We start from the raw sequence: 20,212 nt of genomic DNA, 5'->3' as shown, positions 1-20,212 counted from the left end.
GCACAACTCAATATTTGCGATGGCACACAGTCAGTGTTGGCTCGTTCATGTAGGTGCTGTAAGGCGCAACATAGGCCGTGCTGTTACGTGCAATGATTCCATTTGAAGCGCGCTGTTAGACACAGCTGTCACCGATACCATTTCTCTGTTGCCATTTCACTCGCACTTACAGCATTGGGCTGCCACAGCAACAACACCTGACTGAGGGTGTAAACAAACCAGATTTTAAATTCAAACTACCTTTGCGAAGCCCCCGCCACCCCAACTACGTAGCAGAATGTCCGGCAAGGACGATCGATCCAAGGAGTATGTAGTACGTAATCGCTGCTGGCACTGCTAACAAATTTTTACCCAAAACAGGAAGCGGCGGAACATGAAGCAATACACTCATCACAAACCGCAGCCGCAGCACCAGCAGCAGCGCCGTGGCACTACCACTACCACCTCCTCCAGCTCGCCCCAGACCACGGCGGTACGGAGCATCGTCGATGTGGCCGACTCCAGCGACGAGCCTCGCTTTGCCCGCAAGGGCAACTGGGCGTCCGGCGGCGGATCCCGGGGCTCTACACTGGCTCCGCAAATGAATCGCGACCTGCTGGACGTCCTGCCAAGCGACACGGACGACGTGGACCATCTTGGCATCGACACGGGAGCGCCCATCGATGAGAGCGCCCGCGCCCAACTGCGGGCCGGTGACTACAAGCAGTTGACGCAGTTTCCCAACCTGGGTGGCGGCCACTTCACCTTCGGTTCCGAGAAGGAGTGGACCAGCATTGCCGAAGGCCAGACGCAGCTGCACACCAAGGCGGCCAGCGGCTACTTCACGCTAAACCTTGTCCGCCTGAATGCCGGCCTCCAGACGATCCCTTTCTACAAGCGCATGGACTATCCCGCCTCCATGTTCACACGCCAGCAAATCGTGGCCCAGACGGAGGCGGCCGAGCGGGCAGAGACACTCTACCAGCAGCGTGTGCTGCGCGAGGCCAATGGCAGTGCCTCAAAGTCGCGTGCTGCCTCGGCCAAGTCCGCCAAGGTCCCAGCAAAACCGCAACCCGTTGTTACTGCACCTCCGGAGGGTGCCCTGGCAGATGATTTGGAGGAGCTGCTGGCCATGACAAATATTCAGCCGGATCCAAACACCATTGTCCCCGATCCTATAGCCATGCCCATGCCGATGCCCATGCCAATGGTTCAGTCGGCCACTCCAACGTCGGCGGCTAGCAAAAACGATGTAGAGAATTGGCTGGATAATGTCCTGGGCGAGTAAAAAATCGAATAATTGGTGCATATGAGTAGATATGCATGTATGTTCCCTCTATACAGGGAGCACAAATCTTTGGCTTGTTAAGTTTTCCTTTCAAAATAAAAATTACCGCGTCCCTAAATTTGGGATTGGCTTTTTAAACTCTCTTTTGAAGAAAAAAAGAAGAATGTCCAAAATAGAGATGCCATTTTTAGATTTAAGATGTAGATTCAGGAAATACGGTGTTTTGGAATGGCCCTAGGTGCCGCCTGCCTCCCCGTTCCCCCCACCATACTGAGTGTGCGTGGACTTGCACTTCGGTTGAAAAGTGAAAAGCCCGCGGCCGCTTATGTTATATTTCGATTAGATATTAAACAAAAAGGTGAGCCATTATGAAAATATTCAAATGATTGAAGAGTGAAACAAGATTAAACAGAATTGTTCTCGTTCGCCACCACGTCGGCGACCACCACTGGCTCTGGCGGCAGGTCGGGCAGTGGAAGTATTTCTGCCTCTGGGTCGAGGTCGCGCATGCGCTGATAAATAATTAGCAGATGCTCGTGCATCATGAGCATGAGGTCGCAGGCTGCCTCCAGCACCACAATGCGCTCCTCCATGTGACCATCCCCCTGCCCCATGCTGTGGCGTAGCTCGTTGACAATGCCGCTCAGCCAGCGGAACACGATGGAGGCATCGTCGTCCGGCAGCACGAACAGTGTGGGCGCCACACCGACATCGTTGCATATCTGCTCGGTGCTGCCGTACGGACCCACCACGAGCAGTGCAGAGACGACGCGCACAGTCAGATTGAGGCCGTGCAGATAGGACTCCACACAGACGCTGGGATTCACCAGGCTGATGGCCAGCTTCAGCTCAGAGTAGGGGCGCAGGCGGTGTGAGCCGGCGCCCATATCCGTAAGCCAGTCGAGCACGGCCCAGAGAAGGCAGTTGCACACCAACTGGGCCATGGTACACAAGGGGCTGGCATGGTGGCAGCAAAGGATCAGGTTTAGCATGTGGTCCGAATCCCTGATGTTGATCTTGTTCAAGATAACGGCGCACAGATCGTTCACCTATTGCCGATATAATAGTTCTGAAATTAGTTCTGAAAATCCATGCTGTCCATGTGCTGTCCACCACCACTTACGTGAGTCTCTTCGGTGCAGGCCATGTAGCTGAAGCAGTGCTGCAGGAACAGGGTGCGCTTCACATGGCTCTTGTGCAGCTCGGCGTGGCTCAGCATATACACCATTATCCCGGCCACTATCAGGGTGCCCAGAGGGCCGGCACCAAACGCGATCCTTTCGCCGTTCATCAATGAATTGAAACCGTCCATAATCTGGAACACCGGTGTGAGATCAGGCGTGGAATTCCGGCATCAGGCTCTACTTACCTCGTAGATGTTCTCAGTGGAAAACAGGAAGGGGCACAGATGACGAAGGGGCGACACCTCAATGGCCAAACGCAGCTCCTGCAGATCGAAACCCAGCGGACGGATGGCGTTGCAAAGCGAATCACTGGAAGAACAGAAAAAAAGACGCACCATCGGGCCATATCAGCGGGGAGTGGGGAGCGGGGCAGTGTTCGGCGGCGGAGGTGATGGATGCTCCAATGGCCAATGGCATTTTAATGAGCGAACCTTATGCCGTATACCAAACATTTTGACATGTTTTCAGCTTCGTATGGTGCGTGCATGCACGAGCGGGTCCACTATACATGCTGCCATATTGTGCTTCCGTTCGGTGAGTGTGGGAGTGAGGGGGATAACTGCACCCGTGTACGTGTAGTTGTAAATCTGTTTGTGTGTGTTTATTATAGTGAAAAGCGCATAGTGTGTGTGTTCAAGGAAATTGGTGAAAAGAAGAGGAGATAGGAAGGAAAGCCGTGTGTGGTGGTGTAGGTGTGTGTGTGTGCCGTTCTCAGCTTGTCCTTGTGCTGCTTTTCGTGGAAGACGACGACTGGCAAAATGCAAATGCACGCGCCATGTGCGCATTTTAGCATAAAAGTCACCTATCCTCTTCCTACGACTCCTCCTGCTGCCCTGCCCTCCTGCCTTCCGGCCCTCCTCCCCGCCTGCCTGAAGTTTCTTGCGTACTTGGGAAAATATCTCCTCATTATGCATTCATATTTTGCAATTACTTCGCACAAACGGTAAAAAGCGCAAATGAGCGAATGAGATGGCACTAGGTGCCATCCCGACATCCACCTTACTGTTAAGTCGCGCTGTCAACGAGAGTGTTCTGGTGCGTGTGTGAGAATCCCTCTTTCTCTCTGTGTGCTTTGCCTTTTCTTCTTGCCTTCCGCTTGTCTGTGTTTTGCTGTTAGCGTTACCGTTACCGTTACCGTTACCGCTACCCTTTGCCGAGGAGAGTCGTTTGTTTTTGAGAGAACAAAACCATCTGACTTTTTTACTACATATGTATGTATGTACATTTTTGTGGAGAAACCCATTTTTTTACAATAATGAGTTCTAAATGTTTTTTGTCGTAACACAGAAAAAAGAGATCATAATGAGGCCGCTTATATGTACAGACAGACGCATAGACAGAAATAATATGGGAACATCGGCATATCATTTGCCAATGATTCAATGAAATTCAATTATTAAAATCATTTACCCACCTATCCGTTTTGAGAAAAACGTTGCAGCTGCCAGGGTATTATATGCGTCGGCCGCCTGAAGCCAGCCTTTTCTTTGCGGTTCATTTTGGGGCGCTTGCCCCATTTGTGGCAGGCAGAGGACAGAAACAGAAACCCATTGAAATTTCCATATTCATATTTTAATTATGCGGCCGCATGAAAAGATTAACAACTTGTTGTACGAGTAGTAGATAGCAAGCCAAGCCAAGCCAAGCCAAGACATCAATGGTCCCAATGGCCATTGTGCATTTTCTGTTTTAATTATGCATATTTTACAAATGTACAGCAGTCACGCCCCCCATTCAACCCCTTCATCCGAAGCCAGAGAAGCAGAACCAGTGAGAGCCCCGATCCACATCCACATCCACACCATCCTCTTAGCAGGGAAACCTCTATGCCAGTGCCCTGTTGGCGGCCCAGTGCATCTATCCGCACAAAGCTGAGCCAATTATGCAAATCAGCTTACAGTTCGATAGGGATCAGATCGGATCAGATCAGATCGGATCGGATAAGCAGTGCCAGCAGTACGAGTACGAGTATCTCACGGACAAGTGCAGTGACATACATACAGAAATCCCATCCCCGAATCCTGCACCTTCTCATCCTTTTGTGACGCAATCAATGTCAACTCATGAACTGTGTCTGCTTCACTTCAATTAGCACTGATAAAAGCGCTCAATTAGCGAGGGTTGGCCCGACAATCGCAACAGCAACAGCAACAGCAACCGCAACCGCAACCCAAAAATAATAATAGCAACAACAATCGTAATGATGATAATGGCCTGGCTGGCTGGCTCTAAGAGAGGACTAAGAGACGACAAGTGGCACGGCGCACTACCCTTTCATTTTCGGGGGTGGGTGGATGTAGATGAGGCCTGATGAGGCGCTTGTTGTTTGTAACCAATCTGTGCATTTTACGCCTAATTTAAGGCAAATTGTTAAAATAAATGTATGCCTGCCCCTGACCCTGCCCCTACCCCTCTACCCCTGAACGTGCCTCTCAATCTCATCAGTCCCATCCCTGGTATAGCGCCTGTAGAATTTTCGGGCTTTGTGGCCTCGGGGCTTGACAAAAGCCAACAGATTTTCATATCATTATGTTCTGATTTGTATTTGTGGCGTTGGATTCGGTTTTGGATTAGGGTTTGGGCTTCGCCCTGGATCGCCTCCCACCCCTTAACTGTACGAGTATGCTGTAGGCGTTCTTGTTGACGGCTAATGAAGTTGTTGTTTGTACTATGTAAATAATAGGAAGAGTCCAATTGGAATCGAGCCTGATCCCCCAACGAATTATGGCTAACTTTTGTCATCTAAGAAGTGTCGCGACTTGTGCCTGCAACTCGTAATTTGAGAAGACTCCAACTCCAACTCTCGAACCGATTTGTTTGGGTTGTTTCCCTCGAATATAAACAGTATGGGTAGACAGGCTCAGCTTACATAACTTTGAAAGGCGATAAAAAGGGGCATGCATTGTATTCTGCTTTGGTAATCCAATTACTAAATAAGGAACATTTATGTACATAAAAGTCAACTACTATTTGCACTATGTGTATTGCCCCTGACGCCTGGCTAGCAGAATACTTTTTTTATTCCCAACATTTTTATACGGGGAAAATGAAAACTGAACTGTCAAAGGAAACTAAAGGAAGAACTAAGCAAAAGATCGCAAAAGATCGCAGTTCTATATATGTATATGTATGTATGTCTGTATGTAGGTACAACCAAAGAAAGGGCAAAGAAGTCTTTCATAGGTGGAAAATATGGTATGGGAATGACTAGGAATAGGGTTTATGAACAACGCTAAGGAAGAAGCCATAGGTACTGTATTTTTGCCCAGGAAAGAGTCAAAATCATGAATCCCATTCATAAATGGCATAATGAATGCGGGGGCGATACGCAGGATCGGTTGATATTGGAACAACTGCTTCAAATGGATAAACAGTATGCTAAAGCATAATAATCAAGCTTCTTTCCGGCATTGAAATCAATCCTTTCCAATGGAGCAATATGGAAAATATCAGCCTTTTGGTCACAGCACTCCAATTTCTGAGCCCGCTATACTTAAGGATCTTCTTGGAAACTCCTGTAAAGGTGAGTGGTTGAGTGGATGAGTAGTAGTCCACAATTCAAATTCAGTTGAAAGAGATGATGGGGCAAGGCACCTTGTGGATGTACCGGCTCCGGTATGCTTCCTATGGGACTTACTGGCCGAATTTCTTCCACTCCGTTCCTTGACCGATCCTGTCGGTCGGGCCGGGAGAGGTGGGTTACAAGCCAATTAGCGTCTCCTTCGTTTGGACTACGGCTGACCCAATCAGTTTTTCGAGCCCTCTAGTAGCACGCCTTCTGCAATGTTATCAGCACTCAAACAATCCTCGTCTCTGATCGGGCAAGGCCACTGTTGTCACACAAACACAAAAAAATCGTAGATGATAAGAACATCTACAAAGAGTTAAGCCCGTCCGGGGAGTTTGGAGTGCGGGACGACCGTTTCGATTGTGTTCAATAGACTGTGATAACGAATCACTTCAGATCGGAGTAAACCACTAGTTTAATGAGATTCATATTTACGCTTTCAACCTCACAGAGGATACAAATGAAAACAAATTATGTTAGAGCCAAATAAATTTCTACAGTCCATTGGTGCTCTATTTCTTTGTGCTGATATTTTGCAGTGGATTCAACACACGTTTGAGTCTGATTCCTCCACAGGTATTTTATTTCTAAATGCGTATTCCCTTTGTCTAAATCACATTCAGAAATCACTTGTAATGCTTCTCAGGATTATAATATCACATGCACATCACATTTCCCAAGCCCGAAAATGTAAAATAATAGAGGCAGGGCAGGCGACACAAGCGGCACATTAGATCTCAAAGAGGAAAACAAAAGGATAACAAACACTTTGTAAAGATGACTCTCTGAAATTCCATTCCCCAATATCCAAGTGGAATATTCTCTCGTTGTACTAGATACATTTATATCGCACATATCTAACGCACATTACGATTTATCTAAACAACTTTTCCCCGAACACAGAATAATCAATCACACTTACGACTGTTGAGTATCGGAAAGGTTCATGTTTAATGCCCACTGATAAACCGATTACGACTGATCAATCCACCTGCCATCCGATCGATCCATGGATAAGCTGAGATCAAGCTCGACTCTAGCTCGAAGCTTTTGCTTGGCAAAGCTGTGGGTTCGGGCCCCATCGTGCGACTAGGGACTTCAGCAGAGAGAGCAGAAAAAACGAGAGAGAGAAGGAGAGAGAGGGGGCAAAGAACACAAATTCAGCCAGACAAGTGTGGCACAGCCCGCGGCACAAACACAATTTTTGACAATTTTCCAAACGGATAATGACAAACATTTTAATCACAAAATGAAACCGAAACCAAACCCAGAATCCACCACCAATGAAAGAACACAGGAGCAGCACGGGCAGGAGACGGTAGCAAAACCCACAAAATTTTCACACAATATGGTAAACATCTCCAACTGCGACACCGACTCCGCCCCGTGGTTGAGACCCTGGCAGCCCTCAGCCCTCAGTCCTCAGTCCTTATCTCTTAGCCCTCATCCGGAAGTCAAGTGTGTCGGCAGTCGTCCTGTGTTCCAACAGCCACCCGCCGCCTCCCGGCACGATGACATAATCGTCCTCTCCGCATACGCAATCATTACGCTGATGTTTCTGGCCTCCGGCAGGGGCATGGCACACAACAAATTTAAATCGAAATTGGAATAGGAACTCATTTTGGGGGAAGTCACATGCTAAGAACTTTTCAGCATTAATATTTCGCCAGTGACTTGTGCTGCTCATAATTTGTAAATAAACAAACAAACAAAGCCAACGCTTAAGACATCGTTAAATACGTGGTGTGAAATCGCTTTTGAAGAAAGTATTTTTGGATGAATTACGAAACGGATGATAAGAACGAGGAGCTTTTTACCATTCGCTCATTTACATTGCCATGGAGAGCCTTCAGGTTGAAAGCGGACTTACAGGTCTTACAAAATATTATCTATTTAAAGTCTCGAGGCTCGAGAGATGGGCTGGAGGGGGTATCTATTGCTTCGGGGCTGGGACGATCGAATTTTGCGGCTTCATCCACCACCCACTCTTCTGTGTTCTTTTGAGCTTTGAGCACTGTTCTGCTCTCTGCGATCGATCCCTTTAGTAAATGTATGTAATTCTGGTTCACCCACTCTTCCTCTCTTTTCATGGGGTGGAGTCTCTCTCTCCACTCATCTGCCGGCGGCTCTCTCTCGGCTCGGCTCGTCTCGCCCCTCCGTCTGCCCCTTATTTCGTCTCTTCTTTGACGTTTGCGTTTCTGCTCCGTTCCACAAAAGCTCTTGTTCTTTGCTTTTAATTGCAAAGTTTGCAAAAGTTGGCGCTCGCAGAGAGCTTAATGCAATTAATAACTCATTAAATAAATACAAATCAAAGTGGATGCTGCGGCAAAGGCCCCGCAAGATCCTCCAGCTACTCCCGACTCAAAGGGGAGTCCCAGTCCTAGTGCCAGTGCCAGTACCCGCCTTTGTGCTCAAAGGATGCCAGCGTAAAATGTACCAATTAAAAATGCAATTGAGATCTCAATAGCTACGCAAATGAACCGCATGAATGTGAATCTATCTAGACAAGTGCCGCAGACCGGGCCCAGGACCAGGGGGCAGGGGGCAGGGGGCTAGGGCTGCGAGTGGAGTGGGAGTGAGATTTTATTCATTAAATTACATTCGCATTTCATAGACGATTTCATGGCAATGTTAACTCGGTTTTCCATTTAGATTCCCGCTTTATTCTATGGGTCCTCCTCTATCGCTTTACCTTGTATACGACTCCTAATTTGACTCCTCGCTCTATCTCTCTCTCTCTCTCTCTCTCCCTCTTTAGCTTTTATTTTATGCCTCGTTTTATTCTCTCTCGTTGGCATTTTCTACGACTCCCTCCCTCGGTCTTGCTTTAACTTTCATTTTATGACTCTCTCGATTTAGCTTTTTTTGTATGTATGTGTCTCCCCTCTCTCCTTAGCTTTCGTATACCCTTGAATATGGTATTATAAGAAGGAAGCCTCTCTAAATTGGAGAATTGGAATCGGCTGGAATGTTCATATTTCTATGTTCCAGTGTGGTTCTGCATATGTACATAGATATGTATTTAGGTACCCCTGAAAGTTTTCTTCGGAATCGGAACCCTATGTCATATACGTTGTAGCTGTGTTAGTACTCCCAAGTAGTCCCAATCCATCCATAATGAATAATATCACTTTATTGAAGTTTTCTCATATGATTATGCTGCCATAGGAACCGTAAATGGAAACAAAGGTATCGAAAGCTTCGGTAGATCTCTGGCTTTTCTATGCCTTTTCTCCCTCTTTCCCTCGTTTCCTCTTTAAATGGAACTTTTTTACGTTCACCCTGCCCTGCCTTCGAACTTGTTTCCGGTGGCTCCCTTCAAGTATCTTTTTAATTAGCGTTCTGTTCTGTTCTGTTCGGCCCCGACTCAGCGCAGCGCTGCACCACTCGAACAAACTACGCAGCGAACCACCGCACCCCACCCCATCCCACTCCAGGCTTGCTGTTGCTCTTGCTCTTGCTCTTGCTCTTCCTCTCAGCACCTGTCTCACTCTCACTCCCACTCCCACTCACAGGCAGATGGATAGACAGACGGGATGGAGGCTGCCTGCTCGTTAACTCACTCACCGAAGATTCAATTTGTAGCTAAACATTTCTCCTCCTTTTCGTGTAGCCCCCTCCAAAGCGAGCTAAATGCGCATGAAAATGTAACTGTAACTGTAACGGTAACGGTAACGGCAACGGTGATGCTACGTCAACTGATGCTGCTGCACTGTTGCTATCCCATTTTGGCGCACGCCCATGCCAATACCAAATGGGCGCGCGCGCTCTTTGCGCTCCTTTGGCCCGTTATAATTGCGTGCCAGAGTTGTTGCTTGTTTTCCGGTTGGCTGCGCTATACCAGCCCCCTCTCTCTCTCTCTCTCTCTCTCTCTCACACTATTCCTGTCTCTCTCTGCCTCCTGGACGCAACATTGAATTAATATATGAATAGAATCGTGTATATAGTGGAAGAGACGGCGGCACTAGAGTACGGGTACGTGTATATATGCATATGTCCTGGGTTATTTGCTATATAGCGACAAATTGATAACGTTTTGTGCCGTTCGCTCAAGTTGATTTTCAAGCATGACTCACAGCTCACCGACCGCCGGAGGGGTTATCCGGGGCAGGGGCATTTAACCATATGTATACGTATGTTTTGTGGCAGCTACCGGCTGGCGCTGTGCAGAGGATGGGATGGTCCATTACCATCCTCTCGACACAGTGCCTCTACTCTATGGGATTGCAGATATGCAGGGGTAAATATTTTGGTACTACTCGTTTTTGGCCAAAGTGGGGAGTACAATCTGATTTAAATGCTCCTTTCATTAAGTAAAAAACGAGTATTCAGCAATTTGAAAGATCCCAGAAGAATATTCAAACAACATTCTTAAAATCATTATCATGGGAAAATTTTAAATCGAATCGTACACGTTCGAATCTTACAAATGCAATGATTCAAGAAGATGGTCATCTATCTTTTAAATGTAACAAACATAAGCACTATCTTCCAGGTTTAATCTGTCAAGTAATTACACAATTCAGTTGATAATAGATTCTATCAAGCTTTTCTTATTGACCTTTCATTTTGGGCACCAGACAACACATATATATGTACGTATATATGTACGTACGTATCCGTAGTCCTAAACGCCAACGAAGTCGCTCCAATCTTCTCACCAGAAAACACTTTTGCATAATACAATTTACTTATCTTATGTACATGCATATATGTAATTCGAATTGCATTCTTTGGCAGAGTAATTTAAATCCCTTTTCTTTGTAGTCCATAAGTCTCGAACAGATTTGTTTGGCTTTCCCTGAAATATAAACAAATTCGAAGACATGGGGGCTTCTGTTGCCGCAGATTTTCGTTATCACAGGATTCTGGATACAAAATCCGGTTGCTCTAGCTCTTATTGTGTCTGAGATCTAGTCGCTCTTCGGGACGGACAGACAGACATGGCTATATTGACTCGGATATTGATGCTGATCAGGAATATATATAAGTTATGGGGTCGGAAGCGATTCCTTTTGTCTGTTACACACATCTACACCAATCTAATATATCCCTAAACTTCGAAGACAGGAAACCTCGGAACGCATCATTTGTGAAATCGCCGCAGGACTTGGAAAAGAAGACCCACCAAAAGGGCGCTAACAATTTTAAAATTATTGATAATAATAGCTGCATCATATAAAATATATAGAGCCCTTAATAAACGAGCCTTGGAAAGAAAGCTACAATAAACAATGAATTTATTATTTCCGATCCTTCGGTGGCTCACAACCCATGAAGTGCAATCGTGGTGGATGATAGATACGAGTATAACGATAACTTAAATACAAATTAATACTTGTATGGGTGTATGGGACGTCGCTGGAATTAGCCATCATTTTAAAACTAGCATCATTTTCTGTCTGAGGCGAGAGAAGGGGCTGGAGCCAGAGATTGATATTTTCCATCGTCAGTAAGGAAGTAACTGGATGTCACAGCAGGAGCCATCTTTGGGGGTAGCTTTCCCATCTGCATTAGAAGTTCATCGATACGTTCCGTCTTGATTTTGATGATGTTCTCCATGTGAGTCAGTCGCTGCTGGTAGGAGTCCAACATGACATCTTTCGCCATGTTCTCTTGGGCCATTTTCTCATAGAGCGAGTAGAGGATCATTTTCTGCGGTACTTGAACAATGGCATCTCCAACCTGCTTGCTGATCACAACGATTTTCACTTCATCATTCTCCGCCCAGGCTTGCTCCTGACGCATCGTTATACTGCGTTCTTCCTGCATGCGCTGCCGCTTCTCCAGTCGAATGATTTCATGAAGCAACACCTCGGCAGCCCCGTGTGCGTTGTTTGACAGCAGTTCAATAAACTCACGACTTAGCTTAATGTTCAGCTTGGACAGCACCTTGAAATTGAATGTCTCCCAGTTGGCCATCTTCAGCTGTACACTGCACTTCTTCGGGTAATTGTAGACGTCCACCAGGCGCGGATAGGAGCGCTTCAATATCTCTGCCAAGGGCAAGACGTCGGAAAAATCGCGCCGTAGCCGGTGCGTTCCCATATTATTCTGCAGAAGCCAATCGTGCACCTCCGCCAACTCTTCGATGCTGAGATTCTTATTGTTTATAGTATGCATATTGCCGTAACATTCGAATATGCGGAAAACCGAAGATAAATTACAAAAATATATCGGGTTCTGATGTTACGAGTATGTGTTCGATACTCTCAGTAAAAGATTTGACATGTCGGTGTCTGTTTATAAAAAGACAACAAAATCTACACTACAGGCCTAAATTTGAAATGAAAACTGATTCGGTTGCATATACCGAACTATATTTTATTTACATTACCCAGTACGCGCAGAGATTTCCGTGATGTACTTGTATTAGTTTTGTGTGTAAGAGTCTGAAGGAATATATATATATATATATATTCTTTGTCCGTATTCATTTCCAAATCGATGTAGTTATGTCTCTTCGTCCAGATTCATATCCACACGCCTCTCCCGGGATATCATATCACTATTAAAAGTGTACATATTTCAAAATTTTGCGCGCATCCACTCCGCTCCCATAAAAGACGAAAATCTGTGTTCATCATCCATTTCATCCATAATTTTGAAGATTCGAGAAAAACGGAAAGCGACGAATCATAGAGAATGACCATACATAGTATGTATCCATATCCATAAGGACCGCAGCTCGATTCTATCGACCAATGAATCATTTGCAAAGGAATGTTTATCTCTAGCCGCAAACGAGTATACGTGTCCCACATACACATGGTATGTCGCAAGGTGAGTCCATACTTTAACTGAAAGATACCCATACTCACATACCTTGTGGAATGTGGAATGTGGAATGTGGATTGTGGCACTCATCCAATCCTTCTGTGATCCCCAATTAAAATAAAAACACCGAAGATATAGCAATTAAATATTTATTCTGGCCAAAAAAAATGAGAACAAAATTGGGTTTCATGTTTGGTGTATATTACAGTTAAGAGTAAATTGACTAAGCCTAGTTCGTGATTATATCGGTTTATATAAGGACATATACATATGTACGTATGTACATATGTGCGCAATATCGGGTACGTTTGGTATATAAGTACGAGAACGAGCATCCTCTGTTATCCGCTCCACATCTGGGTATGTTATTGCACAAGAACCATTATATTTCCCATAATATATATATGTACATAGGCCACTGGGGATCTGGGAATCGGGGAATCGGGAAATCGGGGAATCTGGGGGTCAGGAAAGGGGCGGGCGGGCGGTGCATCTCTACATGGGGCAGCCGTGCACATAGCTCACATTCCGGAAGATTGCCGCCGCTGCAGCGGAGGTCAAGAAATTGCACGGATTGCTGGCCGCAGCGGCCGCCGCGGCGGCGGCACTGAACGAGCTGCTTAGGCCGGTGGGGCAGCAGCCCAAGCCCCCACCACCACCGCCGCCCTCCGGCACACCAAAGTCCTTCTCGAGCGTGGCCTGGTGGCGCAGCTGCTCCAGACGCAGCTGGTTCTGTCGCTTCCATTTGGTGCTGCGGAAAGAGAACACTCGTTAGATACATCATTGTTGCTTTTTCCACTTAAATATTTACTAAGAATCCCAAATACGTGTACACCAATTGAATCCAATCACAAACATGATCCATGACAATCGGTGACGGTGTTCTGGTATTCGAGATCCCCCCACTTTTGAAATCTAGAAGGTGCTACACCTGTCCACCTGTCGCAACAGTCGACTCGTGTGCGGACTGGCGACTTCCTGGTGCTCTCGTACTCGTAATATGAGAGATCAAGTTCCACTCGATTTGTTTGCTTGGTGGGTTTCCCTCGAATACGAGTGTAAACATATTAGAAGTGATACTCTTTGAAGGAAAGCGGAGCCGATGGCTACTGGAATTCAGGCAGCCACACATCTCTTGAAACTGAGGCAGTTCTGGTGAATAGCACGGATATACATACAAGTATCCACGTACATATTCCACACCTGGTACGTATTATTTACCAGGTAGATTCTCGTATTTCGTAAATTCTTGTAAATATTTGTATACGAAGAAAAAGTCTGAGCAACAGAATATCACTCATACGTGACAGCTTTTCTATTATTTGCAGGGGGAGATAGTAGAGATCGTAGATCTCTACACTGCCATATATGTTCGAGTATATCTGGTACTTTTCACAAATTTGAATGAAAAGAAAACTGTATTCAAACCAAAATCAAATCCATGGTGAATGAATTGGTTTCGGATGGCACTTACCGTCGATTCTGGTACCAGGTCTTCACCTGCGTCTCGGACAGATTGAGCGTCTCGGCCACGTCGCTGCGATCGGCCACGCTAAGGTACTTCTGGCACCGGAACTTCCGTTCCAGGTACGCCAGCTGGGCGTGGGTGAAGGCCGTGCGTCGTCGTCTCGGCTTGCGTCCGCTCTTGCTCATCTGCAGCTTGTGCTCCGCATAGCTGCCGCCGCCACTGCCTGGGCCTCCGCCTCCTCCTCCTCCGGTTGGATCGCTGCTGTTGGCACCGTTAACCGCCGCCGCCGCCAAAAGACCGGCTGCCACGCCCGCCGCAGCCGCTGCGGCACTCAGCCCCGATCCGACACCGGACCCAGGACCCGGTGTGCCCGTGCCGCATGACTCCACGCTGGAGTCGTCATTGTGGTGGAAATGGTGATGGTGCGACAGCAACAGGTCTTGCTGGCAGCCATGCGCCGTCGAGTCGGGAGTGGATCGATCCTCAATATCAATGTCCGAATCATCGTTGGAGAGCTCGATTTCTGAACAAAAGAAAGCATACACATTAGAGCCCTGCATGAACAGGCAACCCACTCGATTCGGTGGGATTCGGTGGGATTCGGTATTCGTTTCGGTCGGTCAGTCAGAATAAGAGTGTAGGCCTTCTAATCGGACTAAACGAAATATGTAAAGCCATTTTTAAAGGATTTAATTGGATCCGAAAATTTCATTAGCATAATCCATTATTAAAGAAGTAAAGCTGTAAGATTCGCAATCGAAATCGAATGAGAGCTGTTTCTGGAAAGGGGATTGATTCTAGATGGAAAGCAAGTGGAGAAGCAGAATACGAGAGGGGGAGGATGCTTTTAAAAAACAATTCAATTCAACCGCTATGCCAGTTCCTCTCAAAGTTTATTGATCGCTCGAAGTCGCAGAAGGGGATAAAGTATAGAGGGAAGAGACGACCACTGCAAACAGAAAGATATAGATACTGTGGAGAGACTGTAGTCTGCTTTTGAGCGCAGCGTTAATGCGTTTCATCCTTCTTCTTTTTTTTTTAAGCTAAAAGTGTAGCCCGAAAGAGGCGCGTGCAGCCACTTTTGACTCAGGGCCACAGCCAGGCCAAGTCAACTCATTAACGGCGTCCAGCAATAGACAACGCATCACAGCACAAGGCACTGCCTCAAGTGGGCGTTGGTCCATTAGGAAGACATACAGCACAGCACGGCACAGGGCAGTGCAGGGCGGACGGAGAGCAGATTGAAGCAGATTGAATATTATAGGATGCGGAGTTGCACTTTGCAGCAATCAACATGTTATATATATCCGCCACGTATCCTAATCCTGATCCCATATCCTGTTGTGCCCGTCTCAAGATTGAGTCCACGATTGAGTCGCAGTCGCTGCGGGGCTGCCTGATTAAATTCACGTGTCGTCTCGAGCTCTCAATTGCTTCCCATTGGAATGTACTTTGTTTGCTCCATCACTCCCACTCGCAGCAGCAGGACCATGGTTCACGATTCAGATTCATCCTTGACGTCATCTCGCTCGCCTCTCAGGGTCCGCCCCGGGGGCGCTCACGTGTGTCCGCTCTCGCTCAATGAGGATTCCCCGTTGCGGAAATTATTTCTATATTTGTGTGTGTTTTTTAACCCCAAATGGGATTCAATTCGACTTTTCATTCTATTTATACCAGCAACAGCACAGAAACAGAAGCATACAGAGCGAAAGAGAGAGAGACAGAGTCCTGGTCCTGGTACTGGTCCTGTTCCTGTTCCTGGATGAAAGGTTATTCAATTATGCATATGCGAGTATGTGTGCTGTGCCTGTTGGTGCATGTTTTTGTGCGTGAATGTGTGTGGGCATCCTGTGGAGCGTCTCGAGTGAGTTCTTTCTTTTCCTTAAAAAGTCACGTCGTATCAATTTGTGGCACAATTGCCATTTAATAGGCACTTGAAGTGCGACAGACATATACTATATGTACGTACGTAAAGGGAAAAGTACGATTCAATTCAAGAGAGATATATCCTGGCATGTGCCACCAATTTAGACTCGTTTTTGTTGTTTAGATTAAATGCGTCTTTTACTTCGACTGTAAGGGCGGCAACAGAGCCCAGTTCTCGCTTAAAGGAAATCCATTCATGGCAAATCATAGACAATTGTTCAGTGTTAGGTGTCTTAAATACTGAGATACCTGGGAGAACTAGAACTAGAACCAAAAGGACAGCCAGAAGGAAGAGAGAACGGATACCGAGGTGGAATTCCGCCAACTACCAGACCAGGCACCGAAGAAACCACCGCCAGGAGCTAAGAAAGTTGCACATCACACATCCCACCTCGCACATAACTGCAGACAATTAGCCTCTAAATAGTTTTAGTTGTTGAGTTAAACTTTATTTAATGTCATGCATAACTAGAAGACAACAGCAAAATGATAATTACATGAGCACAAGCACAGCCACACGTTACAGGGAGGCCCACGGATACAGTAGGGCACAAAACAAAGCCAGCCGCATGGAGCCAGGCACCTGGGGCAGGGCAGGACAGTCCTCTGTAAAAGGATTCGCAATTGCAGTCACACTCCAATGCCACTCCCCGCCCTCTCAGTTGTAGTTCCAGTTCCAGTTTCAGTCACATTTCCATTTCCCCGTACTGGGGCTAAACAATCAAAGTGCCTGTACGTGACAAATTGCTCGAGCACAGGTTACCAGCCAACAACTGCAACGCCAGAAAGGACTCTCTTTTGGGCACCGAACTTGAGATACCCTGGCGTACCAATCATTTATCAAGTGTGTATAAACTCAGCCATATATAAATTAAATATTCTGTTGTTAAGTAGGTGATATTAAAGTGAATTCCCCCTAAATATATAGTAAAATACTATAAACTATATATAATAGTCGGAAATCTATGAAGTTCGTAGAAAATATATTTAATTTAAATATGAAATTTCCAATAAGTACATATGCAGCAGATTCATATCATATATTTTTTGATTTCTTTATTTTTTTTAAATTGAACAATAACTATTGGAATATTACTTTCGATTTATTTGATGTCTGTCTTATCTCCAATATTCATATAATAACTATTAGTTAGTTTTTATTAGCATAGAAACAATCGGAAGAACAGGAAGACAAACACCTATAACATTGTATTTTTAATGGCGCACAAGAAATCAGTGGACGAGAGCCAGAAGACTATCGGACGAAGGAACTAATAAAGGTCCAACATTCAGACAGGTTCAGATATAAACAACGTACACTGAAACAAGTTTTAAAAATACGATTTGGAAATGGAAGCGTTATAGGTTCTCGAAATGTGTGGATGTATCTTTCACAAAGGATAAGTACATATGTATGGACTAGAATATCCTCTGTAAGGGTATAGGAAAAGCAAGCAGTGCACAATTAAATTATTGCCCAAAGCGTTTGTTTGTGTCCCGTTCCTGCCCCACACCTCCTTCAACCATCCCCTCATCGTACTCTCACTCTCGTTTCTTCTCCTCTCCCACTCCCTCTCCGTTCCCCTTCCTTTGGACTAAAAGTTTTGTTTTGCGATAATTGAGCGAGGTGTGAGATTTAAATGCTAGAGGCAGACAAAGAGCGAGAGAAAGGCAATTTGTCAGCGGTTTTAAGCCGAAACTCCCCCTCCGTGAAAAACAACAAAAACATCAAAGGGGATGGGGATGCAGACAGGGAACAAGTTAATTGGCCCAACATAGAGTCATAAATATGTAGGTGTGTAATATACGGCTGTAGCAAGACGTTTAGCATACCTAATAAATATATGTACATGTATGAAATCGAAGGGAATATTCGCATAAGCGACTTGACTTTTGGTTTCTTTGGCGCTTTTCTGGTTTTCTTGATTATAGCCTGATTCTGATGGAAAGTCTCAAGGCGGTTGGACATTTAACCAGGACTGATAAACGCGAGAGTTCTGTGCAGCTATCTCGCGAGAAGCACAAACAAACATGATCAATGATCATGGACAATGCTCGAGTAATCATCAGTGCTTCCCAGGCGTCAGAATTCGTCGCAGTGATCGCAGGCAGCCTTGTTTATTTTCCGAAATAAACAAAGAGCATTTCATATCTTGTTTTTTTCTTTGTGATAAGATAATCATGCTATCATCTATCGCTGACATTCCATCTATTTTGGCAAGAAGGCTGAGAAATGTTTGAGGTGTATAATCAGTTATATTCATTAATGTTCATTAATATTCATTAATTAAAGTAATTTTCTCTCTTAAGATGATAATGGGAATTGTGACTATAAGGTCTGCTTTTACTGACTGCTATAAAAAGAAATAATAATTATTTTGCAATGATCTTGACTTTTTTGAGTTGGTTTTTAAAGTAAAACATAAAACATGTTATATTTCGTAAAAATTACGTTCTTTTAAGCTTTTGTTGGTTCAGGATAGAAAGGGGTTTTATAAGAAAAATCCTCAAATATGGATTTTCGTACCGGATACCTAAATATCTGAAAAATATCCGAAACTCTTGAGACGAATATGCTGAGCTCTTCTAAAAAATATCTAACAAACTAACGTCTGTCGTCCATCGTCTAACGTTCGTTGTCTATCGAAGAAGAATGTACCGATGATGATGATAGCTGTGGAGCAAGCACCATGGCAGCTCCATACCATAATTGATCCTTTTTCATATGCCTGTATATCCTAGTGGCGACACTCACCCGAATCCGCCGTTTGCCGCCGATTGATCAGGTCTCCCAGCAGGTCGCGTATTAAAAACGATTTCGAGCTTTGCATTTTGATGTATAGGTTAGGATGGGTTTTCTAGGTTGCGGTTTCCGTTTCCGCTTTCGTTGTTTCCGTTTGTGTTTCAATATAGTTAGTTACTGTGTTGCAAGTGCAAATGCCCCGTCAGAGCCTTGCTGTTGGCTAACATTTTTATCGCACTTAGCTGAACATGAACAAAAACAATACGGCGGAGTGCACGGAATACCCGGAATGTTTCAGAATGCTTCAGGTCAAGTCCCAGTACCAGTCCCAGTCCCTGCTGCTAGCCGACGGTAAAAAATGTATGGAAATTTTGGTGCTGCAATCTTCTTCTCGACGGTATTTTAGTTGTAATTGAATTGAATCTATGTATCTTGCCACAAGCACGCACACAGCAGCAGAAGCAGAAGCAGCAGCTGAACCGCTAAGCGCCGAGTCAAATGAACAACTGAAATGCGAAATGCTGAACGTTTATTAATCCTTTTAGCGAACATGAGCAGACACAGGACGGGGCACAGGCTCCCACCCTCAGCCACAGGGACACATACACACATACAGTGACAGAAGTGAATTACGTGGATTTGTTGCTGTAAACGGGACAGTTTAGCGCTCGAAGTCGAAGTCGAAGCCGAAGCCAGCGCCAGCGCCAGCCCAGTCGTCGTTGTCCGCAGCAGCAGCACAAGCAGAAGCAGAAGCTTTGGAAACTTTGCAATGGCCGCTGCTGCTGCTGCTTGTGTTACCGTTAACATGCCATTTAACCGTTATTTAATAAGTCATGTCATCCAGCTGCCATCCCGCTTGCACACAGCCAACTTCCGTTCCGTTACGTTCCGACGTTAGCCATTTTGTTTGCAACGTGCGTTTTGCGGGAGAGTGCGCAGAGAGCAAAGAGCACTGCTCGCATCGCACTGATGCCATCCCGCTCCTCCGCGACCAGGGTTGCCGCTCCCCGATTGGCCACTGCCACTGCCAGTCCATCCATCCATCCATCCGGTGGCAAAAGCATAACCATATGCATAAGCCACCCCCGCCAAAGCCAAAGCCAGAGCCAGACACCACCCTTAAAAGTCTAACCAGAGTCACGGTTCATTCTGCTCAGCCTCAGAGACAGTCGACAGTCGCCATTCGAATGCACTGCCAGTTGGTGCAAGGAGCAAGTGCGAGTGGCACCAGTGTGTGTTGTTTGTTGTGTCCCCGTGTGCAAGTAACAAGCGGGCGCGA

The 20,212-nt window shown here is 45.8% G+C and overlaps 4 protein-coding genes across 4 annotated transcripts; 1 reads left to right on the top strand and 3 right to left on the bottom strand.

Moving 5' to 3' along the window:
• Window positions 1–97: 97 nt before the first annotated feature.
• Window positions 98–1,405, top strand: LOC6603237. Its single transcript, XM_002028177.2, has 2 exons — window positions 98–306; window positions 361–1,405. The coding sequence occupies exons 1-2, from the start codon at window positions 278–280 to the stop codon at window positions 1,265–1,267; spliced, it is 936 nt and encodes a 311-aa protein (XP_002028213.2). The 5' UTR covers window positions 98–277; the 3' UTR covers window positions 1,268–1,405.
• Window positions 1,406–1,671: 266 nt separating this feature from the next.
• LOC6603239 lies at window positions 1,672–6,981 on the bottom strand. Its single transcript, XM_026989650.1, has 4 exons — window positions 6,942–6,981; window positions 2,637–2,760; window positions 2,391–2,582; window positions 1,672–2,316 (listed from the first exon to the last, which is right to left on the bottom strand). The coding sequence occupies exons 1-4, from the start codon at window positions 6,965–6,967 to the stop codon at window positions 1,672–1,674; spliced, it is 987 nt and encodes a 328-aa protein (XP_026845451.1). The 5' UTR covers window positions 6,968–6,981.
• Window positions 6,982–11,242: 4,261 nt separating this feature from the next.
• On the bottom strand, window positions 11,243–12,143 carry LOC6603240 (sperm flagellar protein 1). Its single transcript, XM_002028180.2, has one exon. The coding sequence runs from the start codon at window positions 12,140–12,142 to the stop codon at window positions 11,411–11,413; it is 732 nt and encodes a 243-aa protein (XP_002028216.1). The 5' UTR covers window position 12,143; the 3' UTR covers window positions 11,243–11,410.
• A 1,094-nt stretch (window positions 12,144–13,237) lies between these two features.
• Window positions 13,238–19,375, bottom strand: LOC6603241 (NK1 transcription factor-related protein 2). Its single transcript, XM_002028181.2, has 3 exons — window positions 18,946–19,375; window positions 14,271–14,787; window positions 13,238–13,547 (listed from the first exon to the last, which is right to left on the bottom strand). The coding sequence occupies exons 1-3, from the start codon at window positions 19,019–19,021 to the stop codon at window positions 13,292–13,294; spliced, it is 849 nt and encodes a 282-aa protein (XP_002028217.1). The 5' UTR covers window positions 19,022–19,375; the 3' UTR covers window positions 13,238–13,291.
• Between the last annotated feature and the right edge of the window lie 837 nt (window positions 19,376–20,212).

Source organism: Drosophila persimilis, unplaced genomic scaffold (assembly GCF_003286085.1).
Source record: "Drosophila persimilis strain 14011-0111.01,24,50 unplaced genomic scaffold, DperRS2 tig00000431-arrow-pilon, whole genome shotgun sequence".
Lineage (NCBI taxonomy): Eukaryota > Metazoa > Arthropoda > Insecta > Diptera > Drosophilidae > Drosophila > Drosophila persimilis.
The sequence above is the reverse complement of the archived record's forward strand: the minus strand, read 5'-3'. Positions and strand labels throughout refer to the sequence as shown.